General features: G+C 55.5%; 1 protein-coding gene, 2 pseudogenes and 1 gene segment (V, D, J or C); 2 read left to right on the forward strand and 2 right to left on the reverse strand.

Annotated features, from left to right (window-relative positions):
- The first annotated feature begins 1,828 nt into the window (after positions 1 to 1,828).
- The window catches only part of LOC118258223 (feather keratin Cos1-1/Cos1-3/Cos2-1), a 40,047-nt gene continuing 20,810 nt past the window's right edge, over positions 1,829 to 21,065 (forward strand). Inside the window, exon 1 of one of the 2 annotated variants that reach the window (XM_050715497.1) lies at positions 1,829 to 1,835. The gene's annotated coding sequence lies outside the window, so the exon portion shown is untranslated. Of the gene's footprint in view, positions 1,836 to 13,674; positions 13,708 to 21,065 lie in introns of those variants that run through there. The other variant, XM_050715498.1, reaches the window with a different exon arrangement.
- On the reverse strand, positions 5,227 to 8,107 carry LOC118258208 (uncharacterized; annotated as a pseudogene).
- Positions 12,438 to 13,400, reverse strand: LOC118258269 (T cell receptor alpha variable 4-like). The segment is given in 2 exon segments: positions 12,438 to 12,904; positions 13,349 to 13,400. Coding segments are annotated over 2 exon segments (519 nt in total).
- On the forward strand, positions 18,339 to 19,501 carry LOC118258220 (feather keratin Cos2-3-like; annotated as a pseudogene).

Below are 21,065 nucleotides of genomic sequence, written 5' to 3' on the forward strand. Positions count from 1 at the left end.
CTCTTCCCTGGGACACATCTCTGCCAGGCTGGTGCCATCTCCGTTCAGCTGCACCCAGGCTCCAGACCCTTCCAGCAGAACTGAAGTGCCTTGGAGGGGCCGGGCTGGCGGGGGCCCCCCGGGGCTGCGGGGCGACGTGGTCCCGGCGGGCGGAGCGGCAGCGCCCCCTGGGGGCTGTGCCCCTGCCTCGCCCCCGCCACACACGCCCGGCCCCGCCCGCCACGGTTCCTGCCCGGCCGCAGCCCCGGCTCCTCTCCCCGTGGCTCTCAGGGCGCAGTAATACACCGCCGCGTCCCGAAGCCGGGGCCGGGCGAGCCACAGGGCGCTGGACCGGCGGTCTGCTGCCACCCACAGCCACCCGCTCGGATCTGACACTGGTCTGGGTGCGACTGCTCACGAAAATGCGGGGCCTCGGCCCGGGAGATGACGGTACCAGTGGATGTAGTCGACAGTCTGGATGTTGGGGTGTGAGCAGGTGATGTTGATGCCGGTGCCATCCTGGTCTCTGCCCGTGGGCTCCTGCTGCACCTGGGCTCTGCCTGCAGCCACTGCCAAGAAGAAAAGGAGGAGAAACTCAGAAAAGGGCTTTGCTGCCACCAAAATATCACACAAGGGGAGAGGAGAGAAGAAAACGGTTGACAGCTGATGGGAGCATTTTCTCAGAAGAAAGCACACAAAGGCATTTCTCTGGGAATGGTTATTTGGGGACCAGGTCGGAGCAGGGCTGTTTGGAAGGAGGGTCCGAGCCGAGCCAGGAGGAGAAGGGAAGCAGGCAGGAATGAGTGGGGGTGTGTGCCGAAAGGAGAGGAGGAAGGCAGGGAGCAAGGCAAGGTGGGAGGGAACGGCCGGCTGAGCTCGCTGGAGGCAGACGGGATGGCTGCAGAGGGAGGACAGAGGGGAGCGAGGTCCGTAAGAAGCCGGCGGGCCAGCAGCGAGGGCGGCCCCGGGCCCCCCGCAGCCCCCGTCCCGTCCCCGCCGCCGGCAGCCCCGCGCACCAGGAGCACCGCGGCCAGCCCCGCCCAGCCCTGCGGCCCGGCCCTGCCGCATCCCGCCGCTCCGCCGCCCGCGCCGCGCTGCCCCCGCCAGCCCCGGCTCTGCTCCGCCCGCGGCGCCTCCTCCCCGCCGCCGCCGCCGCCGCCGCCCGGCGCCGCCAGCTCCGCCCCGGGGCCCTCGGGGGCTGGCCCGGGCTGCGAGTGCTGGGCGCCTGTGGGCGGGCAGGGCTTGGGCTGCTGCCAGCGGGGCTCTGCCCGTCCTGCAGCCCAGCCCGGGACGCGGAGGCGTGTGGGGAAAGGCTGGGGCAGCTCCTTTGGCACGGACGAGGAGAGGGGAGGGAAAGGAATGGGAGGGAGAGGGAGTGGAGAAAGCAGCTGCCCGTCTGCAGCGTCCGCAGCAGGAGGGGCTGGCGGAGGGCAGCGGGCCGGCTAGACTGGGTCTGGTAGCGCTGTGCTGCCAAGCGCTGGTCTCCTGGCTGTGGCCGGCACTGCTGACAGCTCCACTGGTATGGAAGCTGAGCACATATCCGGGAGACACACAGACGGGATCATGCACACTCCATTTGGGGAAGATACAGCCGGGCTGGTACCCCCATTAGCTGCTTTTGGAGACCCAAAACACTCCTGCTACATTTGCCTGGAGGCTGAGACCCACTTTTCCCTGCTCCAGGAGCTTCACGGGGACCCCCTGGCTCCAGCAGCTGACAGCACAGGCCAGGGATGTCCTTGCCCTCAGTCTGACTCCAGCACCTGGCACCAAATCCACTCCTGCTGCTCCACCAGCAGCTGGCACTTTCTCCTTGCAGCACACATGCACATGGGACAGAGCGAGATTATGCAGAGGTAAGGACAGATGGTGGTGCTCAGCCGCAAGACCCAAGAAGCACACAAGGCAGCCCCTTTTACCCCACTGCTCTGTCTGCCCTTGTGTGCTCGTCTCGGCTCCCCTTGCCCTGCATGTCCCCTCATGGGGTTGTATAGGTCTGTCCTGCACCCATCCCAGCCTGTGTCCTGGCCCACACTGTAGGAGGTGCAAGGCCCAGGCTGATCTTCCTGGCAGTGGCACCTGTGGCTTCTTGATAGGCCAACAACTGGTGTGAATGGTGAGGTTTGTCTCTTGTCATTGCCTCTGTGTTTGTTTTCTCTGGTCTCAGTCTCTGTACGCTTGTTGATTGCCTCCTCTTTTCTTAGCATCCCAATTGACAAGGTCCCCGATCTTAGAACCTCAGTGGCATAAGCACAGCCACAGGCCTGTGTACCCCTCCAAGTGGTGTGACTGCCCACATTTGGTCTCCTCACTGCCTCCCTCATCATCTGTCAGTCAGGCTTGTGTCCCTGCATGTTCTTCTTTCCAGCTTCCTTTGTTCTTTCTCTCTGCCCCTCTCCCTAGTGCTGAAGGGCTGCTTCTAGGGAAGGAAAGAAGGAGGGAGAAGCTGAAAGGTAAGAAAGAAAATAAGGGCTGCTGTGGAAGCAGTGATGGCTGCTGCCCCATCTCCATTGCTGATGAGAGTAGAAAACAGCATGTTCCTGAAAGCACAGACAAGCAACACAGCAAAGAAAACAAACAAACAACCCCCCTCAGTTTCTCAGTTTTCCCATGGCTTCTTTCACCTTCTGGGTCCCCAGGCTGTACATTGTTGCATGGAGCAGGGGCATCACAGCCCTGGAGAAGATGGACACCACTTTGTTGAGGGAGACATTGGCAGTGGCGTGGGTATAGAGGAGGGAATGTGGCCCCAGGCACGAAAAAGTGAGAGTGAGCTGACAGTCTTGAGTGTCCTCATATGTCTACGTTGAGAGGCAGACCAGGAGCACCCTGCAGGAGCTCAGGGAGGACAGGAAAACTGGTGGTGCTGTTGTAGTCAAGGAGCACACCAGTCCAGAAGCTCTCAGCAGAGGCCAGCTGCATGACAGATAGCGAGTCCCAGAAGAAGCTGTGACTGTATAGGGCTAGCACAGGGCCAACGAAGGGGGAGTGCCACTTGTGCCAAGGAGGTGAGCGTGGCCTCAGCCCACAGGCCTCCCACCAGGTAGGCCCAGACGTTCCCCCCCATGGCACTGGAGTACTGCAGTGGGTGGCAGATGGCCACAGATTGGTCCTAGGCCCTGAGTGTGAAGAGGAGATCCCAGTTTAAGGATCCAAACTAGTGTGGACCTTCCTCGTTGGGGACTAAAATTGCCAGTAGCACGGGTGGATTTCCTAGGGTCAGGAGAAGGGGGTCTGCAGACACAGAAGGTTGCATATCAGTGCTTGTGCTGTGGGCACTTCTGGGCCAGGATTGTTCTGTGGTTGTTCAGTTGCTCTCAGGTTCCTTCTTGCCCTGGCTGCTCTCTGGAGCTCACGGGCAGAGCAGTGGAGAATGCTCTGAGGTGGCCAGCATATTTTCTTGTGAGGGGTCACACAAACACACACCTCCTCTTGCACACCTATGTGGAATCATGCAAAAATCTGCACCCGCAGACACTTGCACAAATCTAGCACACAGGCTGTGGTGGTTTCACACCAATGGTCAACTAAACAGCACCACATGGCTCTTTCACTTCCCCTCCTCAATGGAAGCTGTGGGGAGAAAATATGATTTAATCTAATGGGTTTACGAGTTGAGATAGGGATAATTTCATTAAAGGAGAATCACTAAGCCTAGGCGCATTCTCGACTCTGCTCCACACTCCGTACTGTTCCTCTTAGACTCATCACACCAGGTTGCCCCAGTGTGATGAACATTTAAGGTTGGAGGCCTTGGGAACTTTAATGTTGTGCAGCTACACTCCACCCTGGAAGCTTCTTCAGTGCTGTACCTTTTCTTTAAAATGTGAATATCAGTTTAATTTCCAAGTTTCCTCAGGCAATTACTCCACACCTGCCTGTAGCTGATGTTAATTGAGGAGACCGAGACCAACATTTTAAAAAGACATTGTCCACATAGCATCTCATTGTCTCTGAAAACCATAGAATAACAGAACAATATGATATCTTGAGTTAGAACTGACCCACAAGGATAGATGAGCGTCTCTGTTCTAGCTCCACACTGGACTACTTACAAATTACAGCATAGGTCTGAGAGTGTTGTCCTAATGCTTGTTGAATCCCAGCAGGCTTGGTGCCATGACCACTTCCTGGGCCTTTTCTGAGGCTGCACCAGTACCTGGCACCACCACACAGAGATGACACTACAGGCCCTGGGATCAGCTGGACACATGCCTAAGGTCAGGTGAATTATGTGCACACATGTGCACTAGCACATACCAAGAGTGCATGCACATTACACAAACAGATCCATGGACACACGCAAACATGCATGTGCATGCATGCACACACAGTTCCATAGATGCCCTGACAAATGCAGGTGCAAAGACTGCGTGCACAGAAACATGAGGCCACACATCTGCACATGCAGACATCAGGTACATGTGTGCACTCAGTGCCTCTGGTGGGTTCACAAGGGCTCTGCCCCACAAACGACTACCCTGTCAGGGCAAGGGCAGAGGCCAAGGGCATCTGATAGAAGAGATGCTGGGGACCTTTCTGGCAGGGCAGAGCTGTGGCGCTCTGAGCAGGACAAGGCTCCAAAGGAGAGGACAGCGCAGTGTGGGGATGTGCAGAGACTACCCATAGAGAGGAGTCCAAGGAGGTCAGCCCATTTCTCCAGAGGGCAGCTTTAGGAGGAAGAGACGAGAAACCCCACAGTGTAGCCCACCAGCCTGGAAACCTGGAAACCAGGACAGCATCACGGATTCCAGCCTGTGCTGAAACCATCATATGCTTGAGCTGAGTGCTGTGCAACCACTGACAGTCCTGGCCCAGAAATCTTGGGGCCTCTCCATCCCAGCGCTCAGAAGAAGCCTCCAAGTGGAAATGGGTGTGGCATTAGCCAGGAAATGAAAAGCCAGCATAGAAGAGAAGCAGCCCCACAGCCCGTCAGTAGCTGGGAGCTTTTCCTTTCATCATGAGCACGCTAGAAAATTATCACTTCCGTGGAGGCTTCTTCTGGGCCTGGGGCAGTGCAGGGCCACCAGAAAAGGCAGACCAACTCCTCTACCCCCTCATCTTCTTCTGTATGGGAACCCAGTATGTCTGAAACCCTTTCTGTATGTCTTTTTCTAGTAATGACAATACCAGTTGCACTGGGTCTTCGCGATGGTGGTCATGAGAGAGGGATGAGGAAAGGTGTGACTCAGAGACTGTGTAGGACCTGGCTGAGTTGGATTTTCATCTCGGAGAGAGGCAGGAGCCTTATTTGTCCCAATCACTCTTTTTGGATCTTGTATGTATGAAGACATTTTGCTCCTCACATTTCCCTGTGCTCCTCTTCCTCCCTACGCTGTCTCCCAGGTTCACCTGCAGCCCCAAGACATGTCCTGCTATGAACAGTGCATGCTGTGCTGGCCCTTTGGCCCAGCCCCGCTGGTCAGCAGCTGCTACGAGCCCTGCATCAGGCATTGCTGGAACTCCACTGTCATCATCCAGCCCTCTCCTGTGATCATTGCTCTGCCAGATCCCATCCTCAGCTCTTACCCACAGAACACCACTGTGGAATCCTCCATGTCTGCTGCTGATTGCAGCATCCTCAGCTGTGAGGTTAAAAGACATTTAGATTTAGAGCTAAGTGATATGGTTTAGTGGAGGACTTGTCAGTATTAGGTCAGAGGTTGGACTCGGTGATCTTGGAGGTCTCTTCCAACCTAGATGATTCTGTGATTCTGTGAGGTGCAGACTTCTGGTACCCCTGGTGCTGCCTGCACTGACAGCCTCTTCTAGAAGTCACCCAATTTACCTCCTGAGAGTCATTAAAGTTTTCTGCATCCCACCCTCTTCCTCCACGTGAAACTTTTCTTGGTGGTCTCAAGTTGCCAGGGAAGAAAGGCATTGCCTTGTTTGGCAGGGGAATGGTGAGCACAGGAGGGGGCCTTTCATCGTTTGCAGAGGAATTTGATGGTGGGACACAGGGCAGTGGGGACCCTTCAGGCACTGTCCCTTGGAGCTGAGGAAGACCTCTGCAGCTCCTCCAGAGCCAGTTGTGACCAGGCCCTGTCTTCTGGCATCTCTGCCCTAATGCACCCCTTTGGGCTAACAGTATGTCCTGCAGATGGGGAGCCTGGCAACCGCTGTCCTTGGATGAGGAGCCTGGTGCTGCTGGAAGCTCTGAGAGGTCAGCATCTCCCAAGCTTGCACAGAAGGGACTTTCTCCTGCTCTGGCTACATCGTGCTGGTGAAAGAGGCTCCATCAGAAGAGGGCCCAAAGGATTCAGGAGTGGATTGTTGTGAGAAACAGCTTTTGGAACAGCCCTGAGCATTCTTCTCCTCATCCTCCCATCAGTCTGCACAATGTGGGAGCATGGTCTGCACACAAGAGCAAGAGTGGCAAGGAAGGTGGCCTATACTCCCTCCTCATCCCAAAGCGTTCCCTGCACAGCCCAGGAGCTGCACAGCTTTGCAGGGTAGAGGTGACTCGCAGACTGAGGGTGAAATCAGCCTGGCCAGGCCGCACACAAGGCCCCTCACTGGCCTGGCACACCCCCAGCTCCCATCAGACAGGGCCATCCAAGGACAGCATCCGATGCCCAACCCCACCCTGGCTGCTCTGCAGGGCCTGCCTCTCCCCGCCATGAAGCAGTTCTCGGTCAGTCCAGCCCTCTTCCTGGCATGGCCAACCTCTGTGGTGGTGGACACAGTCCTAGGGATATGTCTAACGCACAAGAAACCATGTCCGATCTCCTGTGTTCCTCCCTGCCTAGGGATTTCCACTTCGCTGGGCAGCTTGGGAGATCCTGTTCTTGCTGATGCTGTGTGCTAACAACATTATGTTCTGCAGGAATGCCCACCCAGGGACGGTCCATCCTACCAGACCTATGGGGAAAGTCAGAGGACAAAGAAGCTTTTTGCATGGGACTGCCATGCTCAGGTGAGTCTCTGACCTCTTGCTTCCAGCCCTCGGTGCAGAGCAGAGCGCATAGATCAGAATGGGCCATGAGCTTTTTGCAAAGCAAATGGCAAAAGCTGCTTTGTCCATGGGTGCACAGGGAGAACAGTTTGAGGGCAAGGGCTCTTTCACCACCACTCCTTCCTTTCAAGCCACTGACACCAGTCCCACTGGGAAAGAGGATCTGGCTGGCAGATCTCGGAGTGCACAGGGGAAGCAGCGCTGCCAGGGGAGAGCTGAGGGCCCCATCCCAGAGCTCTGCCTTGCACAGACACATCCCCTCCCCATCCGGGGTTGTTGCTCAGCCAGGGCAGCTCTGTGCAGCAGGGTGTCACTCACAGCGCAGAGGTACAAGGCGCTGTCAGAGAGCTCAACTTCCTTCAGCCGCAGGAATGCTGGATTTCCCCATGTTCAGCTCCGTGGTGAAACGGCCGTTCTGCTTGGTGCCTGCTGTGTTGTGATATGTGACCAGTTGAGGGCTTGTCCCTTCTTCTGCTGGTACCAGATCAAGGCATAAAATGGAGCTCTGGTACGTGCAAGTGGTCTGGAACGTTTTTTCTGTTCCACGGTGACTTGTCCTTCTTGCTGGGTGACGGAGGTCTGCCCCATGACATCTGAAAGAAACCAAATGTCAGCAACTGATCACAGAAACCTAGAGGAGAAGCAAGCTTCTGGATGGGAAGGCTTCCTGTGCCTTCAACTGCAGCAAGAATCCCATGGATGTTGGCGTCTTTGGGAAGGAAGTCTATGACCAGAGGTTAGCATGGATCCCAGAGCAAGGTAATATTCATTACCTCCCACAGGTAAGGCCATTACCATACCCTCACGGTAGAGCTGTCTTTAGTTCCTTCTCTCCTACTGCCCAGAGTGTCAGAAGAGAGGGGCAGAGTGGCATGGATGGTTGGCAATAGGAAAGGAAGGGAAGAAGATCTGAGATGATCAGGAGAGGAGGTGTTTCTTGTGTCTCATCTTTCTTTCCAGCAGTAAGAGCATCTTCAGAAAAGAGGTGCAAAACAGTCATGATCTGATACTAGCCATCATTTTCCCAGTAATTCAAGAGCAGCTCCCTGCAGCGAGCTGTTGATGGGGGTGATATTCTCCTGAGGAGAAGGAGAATCATGCCACCAGCCACCGGCAATGCTTACCCAGTGGTTGCCTCAGGAAGGCAGCGAGGATGAGATAAACAAGGCGCATTCTGAGACCAATCCTCCTGCATGTGTGAAGGAACCTCAGAAGAGCACACGTCCCCACCAAGCGCCCCAGGAGAGCAGAGCTGCAGGAAATGACTCGGCAAGGGGAACAAAGAATGAAAGGGGGAGGAGAAAATGCTTGTTCCTGGAGTGTTTGAAATACCTGGCTGGGGTCCTCCTCCAGCAGTGACAGTATTGCTTCTGCAGCCAACATCTGCACAGCTGGGGAACATGGTGGCTTTTTGGTCCCTGTGGTAGAAAGGGTCTGTTCCTGCACTGATCCTCCAATGGCGTCCTTCCTTCTTCAGTGAGAAACGCCTGCTCTTCTGCACACTCCTGATTTAGAGTCACCAAATCACAGAATCATTTAGGTTGGAAGAGACCTCCAAGATCACCTAGTCCAACCTCTGACCTAACACTAACAAGTCCTCCACTAAACCATATCACTGAACTCTACATCTAAACTTCTTTTAAAGACCTCCAGGGATGGTGACTCAACCACTTCCCTGAGCAGCCTATTCCAATGCCTAACAACCCTTTCAGTAAATAATTTTTTCCTAATATCCTACCTAAACCTCCCTGAAGGAGGCTTCAGGGCTCTTGCCCCACTGGCGTTTTACACTACCTCCTGGGGTCCTCATTTCTCTGGGGATGGTTCTTTTTCCTCTGGGAACAACTAGCACTCTGTTTCTACCACCTCTCCCGTTTCCTTTCACGCTGCACTGGCAGTGCGTGTTTGCAGCCCAGAAGGCCAACTGCATCCTGGGCTGCATCAAAGGAGGAGAGGCCAGCAGGTCAAGGGAGGGGATTTTCCCCCTCTAACATGCCCTTGTGATGCCCCACTTGGAGTACTGCATCTAGGTCTGGAGTCCCCAGCACAAGAAGGATGTCAATCTATTAGAACGAGTCCAGAGGGGGGCCACAAAGATGATCAAGGGGCTGGAGCACCTCTCCTACGAAGAAAGGCTGGGAGAGCTGAGGCTGTTTAGCCTTCAGAAGAGAACGCTCCGGGGTGACCTCACTGCGAACTTTCAGTACTTGAAGGGGACTTGTAGAAGGAATGGAGAGCAACTTTGCTCAGTTGGATGTTGACAGGATGAGGGGGAATGGTTTTAAACTAAATGAGGGGAGATTTAGTTGAGAGGATAGGAGGAAATTCTTCACTCAGAGGGTGGTGAGGCACTGGAAGATGTTGCCCAGAGAGGTTGTGGATGCTCCATCCCTGGAGGTGTTCAAGACCAGGTTAGGTGAGGCCCTGATCAACCTGATCTATTGGGTGGCGTCCCTGCCTATGGCAGGGGGGTTGGAACTAGATGATCTTTGAGGTCCCTTCCAACCAAAGCCATTCTATGATTCTATGATTCATTCTACGATTCTACGATCCTTCCTCTACCAGCTGGGAACACCGCCAAGGTGATCCGCTCTGAAGCAGAATGCGTCCTGCAGTGGAGCAGGGGGATCATGGCCTGCAGGGGTTTTCCTACACCAAGGCAGCTGCCAGGAGCTGGAAGCACTCAAGATGGTGGCTGATGAGGCTTGGGTGGAGCCAGGAGCAACCCCACTCTGTTGTACAAAGGCAGCCCCTGGGGAGCGTGAGGGACCAGGAGTGTGGCAAACAGAGTGGGTAAACAAGGCATGGGACAAAACACCTCCTGGTGTCCTCATTTCTCTAGGGATGGTTTTTTTATTCTGGGTACAACTAGCACCCTGTTTCTAACCCCTTTCCTGTTTCCTTCCTCTACCACCTGGAACATTGCCTTTTAATCAAGTCCGCAGAAATAAGTGAGGAACCCTGTGGTGCAGCATCCAGAAGTCTGGCTGTGTCCTGATGGGGTGGGATGAGGTATGGTGTAGTCACTGTATCATTCAAGGTTCCAGAAGTCTCATTAGAGTGAGTGTCAGCAGAGACATTTCTTATAGCCAGGATGACATGGCAGCGCTAACAAAGGGCTTGGGACAAATCCTGTACAACAAGTTCTTAAGAAGTGACCACAACAGAAAATGGAGGAAAACCAGTGTAGCTGTTCCGATGCTCCCTTGGGCCCGTGCTGTTTAAATCCAGGCCCTGCAAGGGGACTTCCAAGCACCGGAAGAGTCTCCTGGCGAGCCTGGCTGTGTCTGTACCCCTATCCCTGCCCCTGCCTCACCTGCCCGGCCCCACCCACCCCAGGGCACCGCTTTGACCCCCCCAGCTCTGCAGGCCCTTGGCTGCCTTTGCTGCAAAGGCACGCTGCTGGCTTGTGTGTGGCTGGGTGCCTCCTGCACCCAAAACCCCTTCCTGAGACTCTGCTTCCTCGGCAGCCAGCCCCCACCCCGCATTACTCTGGGGACTTTGGTCCCTGTGGTAGAAAGGGTCTGTTCCTGCACTGATCCTTCAGTGGCATCCTTCCTTCTTCAGTGAGAAACGCCTGCTCTTCTGCAAGCTCCTGATGGCCCATGTAGAGTCTTCAGGGCTTTTGCCCCGCTGGGGTTTTACATCACCTCCTGGGGTCCTCATTTCTCTGGGGATGGTTCTTTTTCTTCTGGGAACAACTTGCACCCTGTTTCTGACCCCTCTTCTCTTTCCTTCCTCCACAACCTGGGAACATTACCTTCTAAGCAAGTCCCCAGAAATTGGTGAGGAACCCTGTGGTGCAGCAACCCAGCAGTCTGGCTGTGTCCTGATGGGTGGGATGAGGTATGGTGTAGTCACTGTATCGTTCAAGGTTCCAAAAGGTGTCATTAGAGCGAGTGTCCAGCACTGACATTTCTTGTATTGCCAGGACGTTATCTCAGCACCAAAGGTAGAATCATAGAATCATAGAATATCCCAAGTTTGAAGGGACCCATAAGGATCATCGAGTCCAACTCTTGGCACCACACAGGTCTACCCAAGATCGTATGACTAAGAGCATAGTCCAACCGCTTCTTAAACTCCGACAGGCTTGGTGCCGTGACTACATCCCTGCAGAGCCTGTTCCAGTGTGTGACCACCCTCTCAGTGAAGAACCACTTCCTGATATCCAAACTGAACTTTCCCGCAACTTGACTCCATTCCCTTGGGTCCTATTGCTGGTTACCAGAGAGAATAGATTAGCGCCTGCCACTCTACTCCCCCTTGTAAGGAAGCTGTAGACCACGATGAATTCTCAGCCTCCTCTTTTCCAGGTTGAACAGGCCAGGTGACCTCAGCCGCTCCTCAAACGTCTTCCCCTCTGGGACCTTCACCATCTTTGTAGTCCTTCTCTGGACACTCTCCAGTAGTTTCATGTCTTTTTTTGTACTTTGGTGCCCAAAACTGCACACAGTACTCGAGGTGAGGTCACACCAGCGCAGAGTACAGTGGGACAATCACTTCCTTCGACCAGCTAGCAAGGCTGTGCTTGAAGTGCTGGATTTGGGCTTGGGACAAATCCTGTACAACAAGATCTTAAAATGCGACCACTACAGAAAACTGAGGAAACCCAATATAACTGCCCCGATGCCCTCTCAGGCCAGTGCCGTTTAACTCCAGGCCCTGCAAGGGGACTTCCAAGCACCGGCAGTGCCCCCCAGCGGGCCTGGCTGCGGCTGTGCCCCCGCCTCGCCCCCATCCACCCCGGACCACCCCCTGACCCTCCCAGCTCCGCAGGCCCTTGGCTGCCTTTGCTGCAAGGGCGCGCTGCTGGCTCGCGTGTGGCTGGGTGCCTCCTGCACCCAAAACCCTTTCCTGAGGCTCTGCTTCCTCGGCAGCCAGCCCCCACCTTGCATTATTCTGCGGATGCTTCCTGCCCAAGAGGAAAATCCTTTTCTTTGCTCCTTTGCACCATCCTGAGGCTCTGGTCAGCCCCCTTCTCCAGCCTTCCTGCATTCTCTGAAGCCCCCTTGTGACCTACGCTGTCACCACCTGTGTGCCCCGGTTGGGGCCATGCACAAACTGGCCAAGGGTGCCCTCCTCCCGACTGCTCGTGGCCTTAATGAAAGCATTCAGCAGGACTGGATGTCTCTGGCATTGCCAGCTGCTACTCAGGCAGAACGTGCCCTCCATGCCAAAGCTGCTGGCCAGGGCCCTGGGAAGGGCTCCAGGAACTACAAACATGGTGCAGATGGGGAGGGAAGGAAGCTTTGCATCTCTGTGTCAAATTTCAACACCTGTCGATTTGCAAGCCTCTCTCTGCAAGGTGTTAGCAACTTGAAAGGAGCAGTGGGAGCAGGACTGCGTGGAGGTCTCTGGTGCCACACACAGCTCATGCAGTCAGATGTGCCCCTCCACTCGCTCCTCCACATCGCTGGGCGTGCCGTCCTGACCCCTCACACCCAGCTGGGTCCGACCCACACCGGACCTCCAGCGTCCTACCCAGAAGAACCGAAGGGGCTCAGTGGGGACGGGTCAGGGCCGGGCTGGCGGGTGGGCTGCGGGGCGACGTGGTCCCGGCGGACGAAGCGGCAGCGCCCCCTGGGGGCTGTGCCCCTGCCTCGCCCCCGCCACACACGCCCGGCCCCGCCCGCCACGGTTCCTGCCCGGCCGCAGCCCCGGCTCCTCTCCCCGTGGCTCTCAGGGCGCAGTAATACACCGCCGCGTCCCGAAGCCGGGGCCGGGCGAGCCACAGGGCGCTGGACCGGCGGTCTGCTGCCACCGATAGCTGCCCTGCCGGGTCCGTCACATCTTTGGAGCCACGAGAAGCCCACACGAGGAATGCGGGTCCTCGGCCTGGGAGCTGACGGTACCAACAGATGTAGTCGTTTGACTGGATGTTGGGGTGTGAGCAGGTGATGTTGATGCCGGTGCCCTCCCTGGTCTCTGCCCGTGGCTCCTGCTGCACCTGTGCTCTGCCTGCAGCCACTGCCAAGAAGAAAAGGAGGAGACAACTCAGAAAAGGGCTTTGCTGCCACCAAAATATCACACAAGGGAGAGGAGAGAAGAAAACGGTTGACAGCTGATGGGAGCATTTTCTCAGAAGAAAGCACACAAAGGCATTTCTCCGGGAATGGTTATTTGGGGACCAGGTCGGAGCAGGGCTGTTTGGAAGGAGGGTCCGAGCCGAGCCAGGAGGAGAAGGGAAGCAGGCAGGAATGAGTGGGGGTGTGCCGAAAGGAGAGGAGGAAGGCAGGGAGCAAGGCAAGGTGGGAGGGAACGGCCGGCTGAGCTCGCTGGAGGCAGACGGGATGGCTGCAGAGGGAGGACAGAGGGGAGCGAGGTCCGTAAGAAGCCGGCGGGCCAGCAGCGAGGGCGGCCCCGGCCCCCCGCAGCCCCCGTCCCGTCCCCGCCGCCGGCAGCCCCGCGCACCCAGGAGCACCGCGGCCAGCCCCGCCAGCCCTGCGGCCCGGCCCTGCCGCATCCCGCCGCTCCGCCGCCCGCGCCGCGCTGCCCCCGCCAGCCCCGGCTCTGCTCCGCCCGCGGCGCCTCCTCCCCGCCGCCGCCGCCGCCGCCCGGCGCCGCCAGCTCCGCCCCGGGGCCGCTCGGGGGCTGGCCCGGGCTGCGAGTGCTGGGCGCCTGGGGGCGGGCAGGGCTTGGGCTGCTGCCAGCGGGGCTCTGCCCGTCCTGCAGCCCAGCCCGGGACGCGGAGGCGAGTGCGGGGAAAGGCTGAGGCAGCTCCTTCGGCACGGACGAGGGGAGGGGAAGAAGAGGAGGGAAGCAGAGGGGAGGTGAGGGAAAAGGAGAGGGAGTGGCAAAGCAGCTGCCTACCTGCAGTATGCCCAGCAAGATGGGCAAGCAGAGTCTGAGACCCCCTTCCCCTGCTCCAGGAGCTGCACCAGGAACCTCCTGGCTCCAGCAGCTGAGAGCACAGGCCAGGCGTGGCCTAACTCCATTTGACTGCAGCACCTGGCACCAAATCCACTCCCGCTGCTCCACAAGGAGCTGGCACTTTCTCCTTGCAGCACATGTGCACACAGGACAAAGCGAGATTATGCAGAGGTAAGGAAAGATTCCAGAAGAGGACAGGACAGACAACAGTGCTCAGATGCAGGGCCCAGCCACACAAGTGCATGGAGCAGCCCCTTTTACACCCTGCGCTGTCTGCCCTCGTGTGCTCCTCCTGGCTCCCGTTTCCCTGCACGTCCCCTCATGGGGTTGTATAGGTCTGTCCTGCACCCATCCCAGCCTGTGTCCTGGCCCACAGCTATAGGAGGTGCAAGGCCCAGGCTGATCTTCCTGGCAGTGGCACCTGTGGTTTCTTGATAGGCCAACAACTGGAGTGAATGGTGAGGTTTGTCTCTTGTCATTGCCTCTGTGTTTGTTTTCTCTGGTCTCGGTCTCTGTATGCTTGTTGAATGCCTCCTCTTTTCTTAGCATCCCAATTGACAAGGTCCCCGATCTTAGAACCTCAGTGGCATAAACATATCCACAGCCCCGTGTACACCCCCCAAGTGGTGTGACTGCCCACATTTGGTCTCCTCACTGCCTCCCTCGTCATCTGTCAGTCAGGTTTGTATTCCTGTGTGTTGTTTCCAGCTTCCTTTTGTTCTTTCTCTCTGCCCCCCTCGCAAGTGCTGAAGGGCTGCTTCTAGGGTAGGAAACAAGGAGGGAGTAGCTGAAAGGTAAGAAAGAAAATAAGGGCTGCTGTGGAAGCAGTGATGGCAGCTTCCCCAAGACCTCCATTGTGGAAGAGAGTAGAGAAAACGGCATGGCCCTGAAAGCAGAGACAGAGAACACAGCAGAGGAAACAAACAAACAACCTCCCTCTGTTTCTCAGGTTTCCCATGGCTTCCTTTACCTTTTCGGTCCTTAGGCTGTAGATTGGTGCATGGAGCAGGGGCATCACAGCCCTGGAGAAGATGGACACCACTTTGTTGAGGGAGACATTGGGAATGGGTTTTGTTTAGAGGAGGGAATGTAGCCCCTGGCATGATACAAGTGCAGGCAAATGAGAGTTAGCAGACAGTGTCTTGTGTCTCCTCACATGACTACCATTCAGAGGGAGACCAGGAGCACCCTGCAGGAGCTCAAGGAGGACAGGAAAACTGGTGGTGCTGTTGTAGGCAAGGAGCACACCAGTCCAGAAGCTCTCTGCAGAAGCCAGCTGCATGACAGATAGCAAGTCCCAGAAGAAGCTGTGATAGTGTAGGGCCAGAGCAGGGCAAACGAAGAGTGAGCGCCACTTGTGCCAAGGAGGGGAGCAGGAGCTCAGCCCACAGGACTCCCACCAGACTGGAGTACTGCAGTGGGTGGTAGACGCACACAGCTTGGTCATAGGTCATGAGTGTGAAGAGGACATCCCAGTTTAGGCCCACTGGTGGAGGAAGAGGAGCCAGAGCACACAGCTGGAAAAGTAAATTGTCCTATCTGCAGAGAAGGCATCTAAAAGCATAAGAGGCGTCCTGACCAAGACGTGGCATATGTCAGTGAATGGGAGGTTTCCAAAGATAAACTACACGGAAGGATGCAAGCGCTGGTTGGGCTCCACCATCCGAGTGTATTCTCAGTCTGGATCAAGAGGTAGCTGGCTGAGTCCAGAATGAAGAGCAGTAGCTCTCAGCTCTCAGACAAACCGAGCAGCAACAAAAGAAACCACTCTGTAGACCTTCCCCTCACCCCTGTGGGAAGATACCAGGGGCAGGAGGAAGGAGGAGATGGAGTTGCTGCTCAGGATTCATGGTCTTCCACCACTCGATATCTTCTGGAGAAAAAACACAGCAGGGCCTCAGCAAGCCAGGATGTTCCTTCAGAGACAGGAGAAAGTCAGATCAGAACCCTGGAGTTCAGGAGAGCAGCATTTGCTTTCTTCGCTGTGTGCACACGTACCTGTCTGTGTGTGCCCAAATATACTTCAGTATGCATCCAGGAGTGTCTGTGAGTGCACCCATGAGTTCATGCATCTTTCTACATGAGCAGCAGTGTGCATGAGTGCTGTTCCCGCTTTTGATGTCATGAATGATATCGGTAGTCCAACCCTGTTTTCAGAGCAGGTTCATCAGATCAGGTTGCTCAGGATCAAGTCCAGGCAAAGTATTCCAAGGATGGAGCTCCCATAGCATCTCTTTGGCACTCTGCTCCAGGACTTGACCGCCTTCAGGGTAAATAGGACCCATGTTCCTCTGGTTCAATGCCACTTCTGCCCAAGGTTTCAGCCCCTGCATGACTCAGCTCCAGGCCCATGAGTCACAGAAGTATGCGTGGCATTGGTTTCCCCATGGGGGACCTCTGTCCCACCCCAGACACCACTGACACTGCACCGGCAGCAGATCTCCGTAGGGCTGGGCCTGCTCGAAGAGGGCAGGATTTCTCAGCCTGTCTCCCTGTACATAAAGCTAACACCACCCTTTTGAACTCTCCAGCCATGGGGAGTGCAGCTGTGTCCTGGCCTGGAGAGTCAGGGAGGGGTGACCGCCACCATGCTCTTACACTCTGAATCTTGTGTTACAGAATTGAAGTAAGGATCCAAACTGCTGTGGGCCCATCCTTGTTGGGGAAATTGGCAGTGAACTTCCTAGGGTCGGGAGGCAGTGGGCTACAGATACAGAAGGCCGCATCTCAGCATGTGTGCTGTGGGCACTTCTGGGCTGGGTTTGTTCTGTGATTGTTCAGCTGTTCTCAGGTTCCTTCTTGCCCTGGCTGCTCTCTGGAGCTCATGGACAGAGCAGTGGAGAATGCCCTGTGGTGACCAGCCCATTTTCTTGTGAGGGGGGCCACACAGTTCTCACAGACACACACCTGCTCATGCACACCTGCGTGGAATCATGCAAGACTGCACCCACAGACACTTGCACAAATCCAGCACACAGGCTGTCGTAGTTTCACACTGATGGCCAGCTAAAGTCCACCACACAGCTCTCTCACACCCCCTGCTGAAAGGAAGCTGTGGGGAGAGAATGTGATTTAAGCTAAAGGGCTTAAAAGTTGACATAGGGATAAAATAATCAAAGGAAAAAAAAAAAAAGAAAAAAGAAAGAAGAAAAAAAAAACAATGAAGGCCTTTTGGAAACAAATTGAGACAAATTTATTCTCCACTTCCCATCAACAAGTAGTGTTTGTCCATGTGTTTGGAAGCACAGACTCAATATGCCCGCCCCTGGTTTTCCTTCCCCTTTCACATCTTTACTGCTGAGTGTTCGAGTACAGAAAATGCCTTTGGTTGGTTTAGGTCAGCTGCCCTGGTGATGTCGCCCTCCCCACCTCTTGCCCACCCCCTACCTCCTGGCTTTGGAGGGCTAGAGAAAGTCTTGATGCTGTGCCAGCACTGCTCCACTATAGCCCCAACGTTGGTGTGATGGCAATGCTGTTCTAGCTCCAAGCGCAGAGCACAGCACTCTAGGGGCTGCTGTGGGGAACGTTAACTGTGTCCCAGGCAGCCCCAGTACAGGCAAGTGCCCACAAGAGAGGAACATGTGCATGAATGTGACACAGTGTGCAGCAAAGACTCTGGACAGCATTTGATCAAAGTACATGGTTTGACGTGGTAGAGAGGGGAGTGGACTGGGAGCCTTGCAGAAGGCACTGGAGCCAGGGCTCTTGACAAGACAACGTCAGCTTTCTTGGGCCTTGCACTTGAGGCCTGAGAATCCCATTTGTTAGCCTGAGTAGCAGTGGTAAGGGAAAGTGCTGGAGTGCCCCTACTGATCACCGGTGGGTGTCATGACAGAAAGAAGCTTGCATCATGTAAGGGGGAGGTGTACGATTTTATTTATTTTTTTTTTAAATAAATGAGAGGCGTGAAGTTATGGGAGTGAAGAAGGAATTCTCTATGGACAGGATCTGCACTGTGTGTCTTGGGAAAACCCACCCGGCTCTGTCCGATGCTGGTAAAAGGCAGGGTCACCTGCCCATGAAAGGTTTACTTTCTGTCTACATTCATCTTCTTATTCCTTCTAACTAAAACAGACAACGTCCTGTTTGGCCTTTCTTTTGTGATCCAGAAAGGGCCCTGCACAACCTCTCCCCCCAATTCAGACATCCCTGGGTCAGAGCAGGGGCAAAACAGGCCAGCAGGTTTTCCCTGAGGGCAGTGTCAGGAGGGGTAGGGTCACAGGCAGGAGCTGGGTCACCTGTAGCCAAAACGGCCCCAAAGAGCCCCTAGGGAGTCATGCAAGCTGACCTCATTTGCCTTTCCTGGACTCTTCCAGCACGTGAGCTGAGTCTTCTGCTCACACTGACTGGTGTTGCCTGGAAATACTTGGGCCTCCCTACCTGCCACTCAGAAGTTGCCTTCTCTGGGGAAAGGGCATAAAGCAGGAAATGAAAAGCAGCATCACAGGAAGGCAACACACATCCCGTATCATTAGGTGGGATGTTTTGCATGCACGAGTAGCTTGTCAGAAAGTAGTCCCTGCTTCAAGGGATGCCTCTGGACATGGGGCAGCTAAGGCGCACTATAAAAGCCAGCCCATCTCCGTGCTCTGTCATCCACTTCTCTGGCCTTCTTCTCCTTGGGAACAAGGTGAGTGTGAAGCCCCTTCTTGTCCCCCTCACTCCGGGAGGACTCAGTTCTATGGACCTCTCAGCTGCTATCAGCTGTGTTCCATGCCAAATCTTGGGGCTGCTGGTTGTGGGAGAGTCAAGGGGTAGAAGGTTTGTCATGGAGGAAGGCTGGGCCTTTAGTATGATGGCTCCTGGGCTGGAGGCTAGAGTGTAGCCAGGCCCTGGTGGCTCTTTTTGGGCCCTGGCAGGATGAGACCAAGAAGCCCTGGCACATCCCTGCACAGCCTCCAGCTCACAGCACTGCCTGTGCCTTGGTTCCCTCAGGGTATGGTGACAGGCTGTTCCTCATGCATGCCCATGTTCTGCTTCCTCCCTGCCCTCTCTCCCAGGTGCATCTCCAGCCGCCAGACATGTCCTGCTACGACCAGTGCCGGCCATGCCAGCCCTGCGGCCCGACCCCGCTGGCCAGCAGCTGCAATGAGCCCTGCGTCAGACAGTGCCAGAACTCCACCATCGTCATCCAGCCCTCTCCTGTGGTGGTGACCCTGCCCGGCCCATCCTCAGCTCCTTCCCACAGAACACTGCTGTGGGATCCTCCACCTCTGCCGCCGTTGGCAGCATCCTCAGCTGTGACGGAGTCCCCATCAACTCCGGGTGCTGTGACCTCTCCTGTATTACCAGCCGCTACTGTGGCAGCAGGTGCCGCCCCTGCTAAAGATGCCAGACAGTGCCCCAGACCAGGACCCCAGGAACTCAGAACATGCTGCTGGACAAAAATGAATGGAAGAACAGACCTCGTGCTGTTGTTCTAAGAGGACCTGACCATCTCTGGCTTGTCCTGTAAAGACAGACAGGAAGGGGCCAGCCTGGATTCTATGACTACATGACCGATGTACACCTATCCTGTTTTCCACACACTCTTTTTCTTTCTTTTCTTTCTTGCCCTCTGCTTTCCGTGAGGCCCCCAGAAACCAGCCTGGAGTGACCTGCTAGCCCCTCTCCCCTTGTGGGCCAGGTCAATCGATGCCCTGTTGCAAGTCTGCCATTGGAAAAGCTGAACAGATTTTTGTCTGCTCCTGCTGTGCTACGATCTCGGGGCCTCCTCTTGGAGTCACCTCATTTCCCTCCTGAGAGTTGATAAACATTTGCAGCAACCCTGAGTGTGTCCCTGTGTGGTCTTTTCCTCTGCATACAGATGGCCATGGGAGAAAACCATTCGTTAGTGGGAACAGGCTGTGGGCACTGCCTCATTCCCCTAGGCACTGGAGGGTGGGACATACTGCAGCAATTCATCTTTCAGGCACTGTCTGTTGAAGCTGAGGAAGACATGCCTAGTTCTTCCACAGTCGATGGACACCAGTCCTTGACTTGTGATGTCTCCGCCTAGACAAGTGCTGTTGACATTGGAGGCCCCAGCTCTTGGGGAAGAGTGTTCCTCTTGCTTTGGGTGGAGCTGTGCTGGGGATGGAGGCTCAGCCAAAGATGATCCCAAAGGATTGCAGAAACTGGGAATGGTTAATTGTCTTGGGGATGGCCCTCTGTCTCTACTCCACCAGCTTTCCTCCACCACCTGATCATGGGCATCATGTCTGCGCATGGAAAGCAGGTAGAGCTTCCCTGTGCATCCCTATCACCCTTCAGCACAGCATCTGGCATGGCCCAGCTGTTGCCAAGATGCGTAGGGCTGAGGGGATCCACAAGTTCGTACTGCTACCAGTCACATCAGGCCACACACTGGAGCCCCCAGTCCCTGTGAACCCAACTCCTTTTTTACGAAGGCAGGCCCAGGACAGGGACTGATGCCCAGACACTTGTGGCTGCTCGGTCTTGCTTTCTTTTCCCCAAGCATGGATCAGCTTTCATCAGGCCCTGGAACTCAGTGGCCCCGTAGGTGGCACAGCCCCACCATGCTCCAGAAAAGACATTCTGTGGGTGCAGATATCCAGGTGAGTGAAAGACAAGGGAACAGGGAAAGTGTTTGGATACAGTCAAGGATCTTGCTCAGCATTATAGCCCCACAGGCCAAGCTCAGAAGAGGCCCAGCACCAGAGCATGGACAATGGTGTTCCTGGTACCCCCATGCTCCGAAGGAGAGCAGGAAGCAGAGTTTCTTTCTCATGACTGAGGCGTAATGCAATGCCTCGTGCGTGGCAATCGGAGAGCAACATTGTGAAGATGAGAAACTCAGTGATACCCTGGAGAAGGGGAAAAAAATGTCTACGCCAGGCAGCTGGAAACACAAATGGTTCACCTGATGACATGGAAAGTCTCCAGTGTTTGGGGAGCAATGGTGGTGGAGTACGAGTTCTCCAAGAAGGTGAGCGGGCTGAGGAAAAAGTGCATTGGGCTGCTCGGGGGCCTGGTCACTCCCCACAGTGACAAAGGGGGACCATTCCCCATAGCCTTCAGAGAGATGAGGAGAAGGTAATGACAAAGAGGATGATGTGCCAGCCGGGATGGTCTGTTAAGCTCAGAAGAATGAATTCAGTCCCAAAGGTCCTGTTCTCCTTTGCCATGGCTCTAAGGTTTCAGAAGGGGATGATGTCAGACTGATTTCAGGTTGCAATAAGAGCAGCAGTAAACGTCAACAAAAAGCCTCTTCCTTGCCTCTCATGGCCTCTCTTGATCTCTCATTTTCCCTCCATCT

The sequence above is a fragment of the Cygnus atratus genome, chromosome 25 (assembly GCF_013377495.2).
Source record: "Cygnus atratus isolate AKBS03 ecotype Queensland, Australia chromosome 25, CAtr_DNAZoo_HiC_assembly, whole genome shotgun sequence".
NCBI classification, from domain to species: domain Eukaryota; kingdom Metazoa; phylum Chordata; class Aves; order Anseriformes; family Anatidae; genus Cygnus; species Cygnus atratus.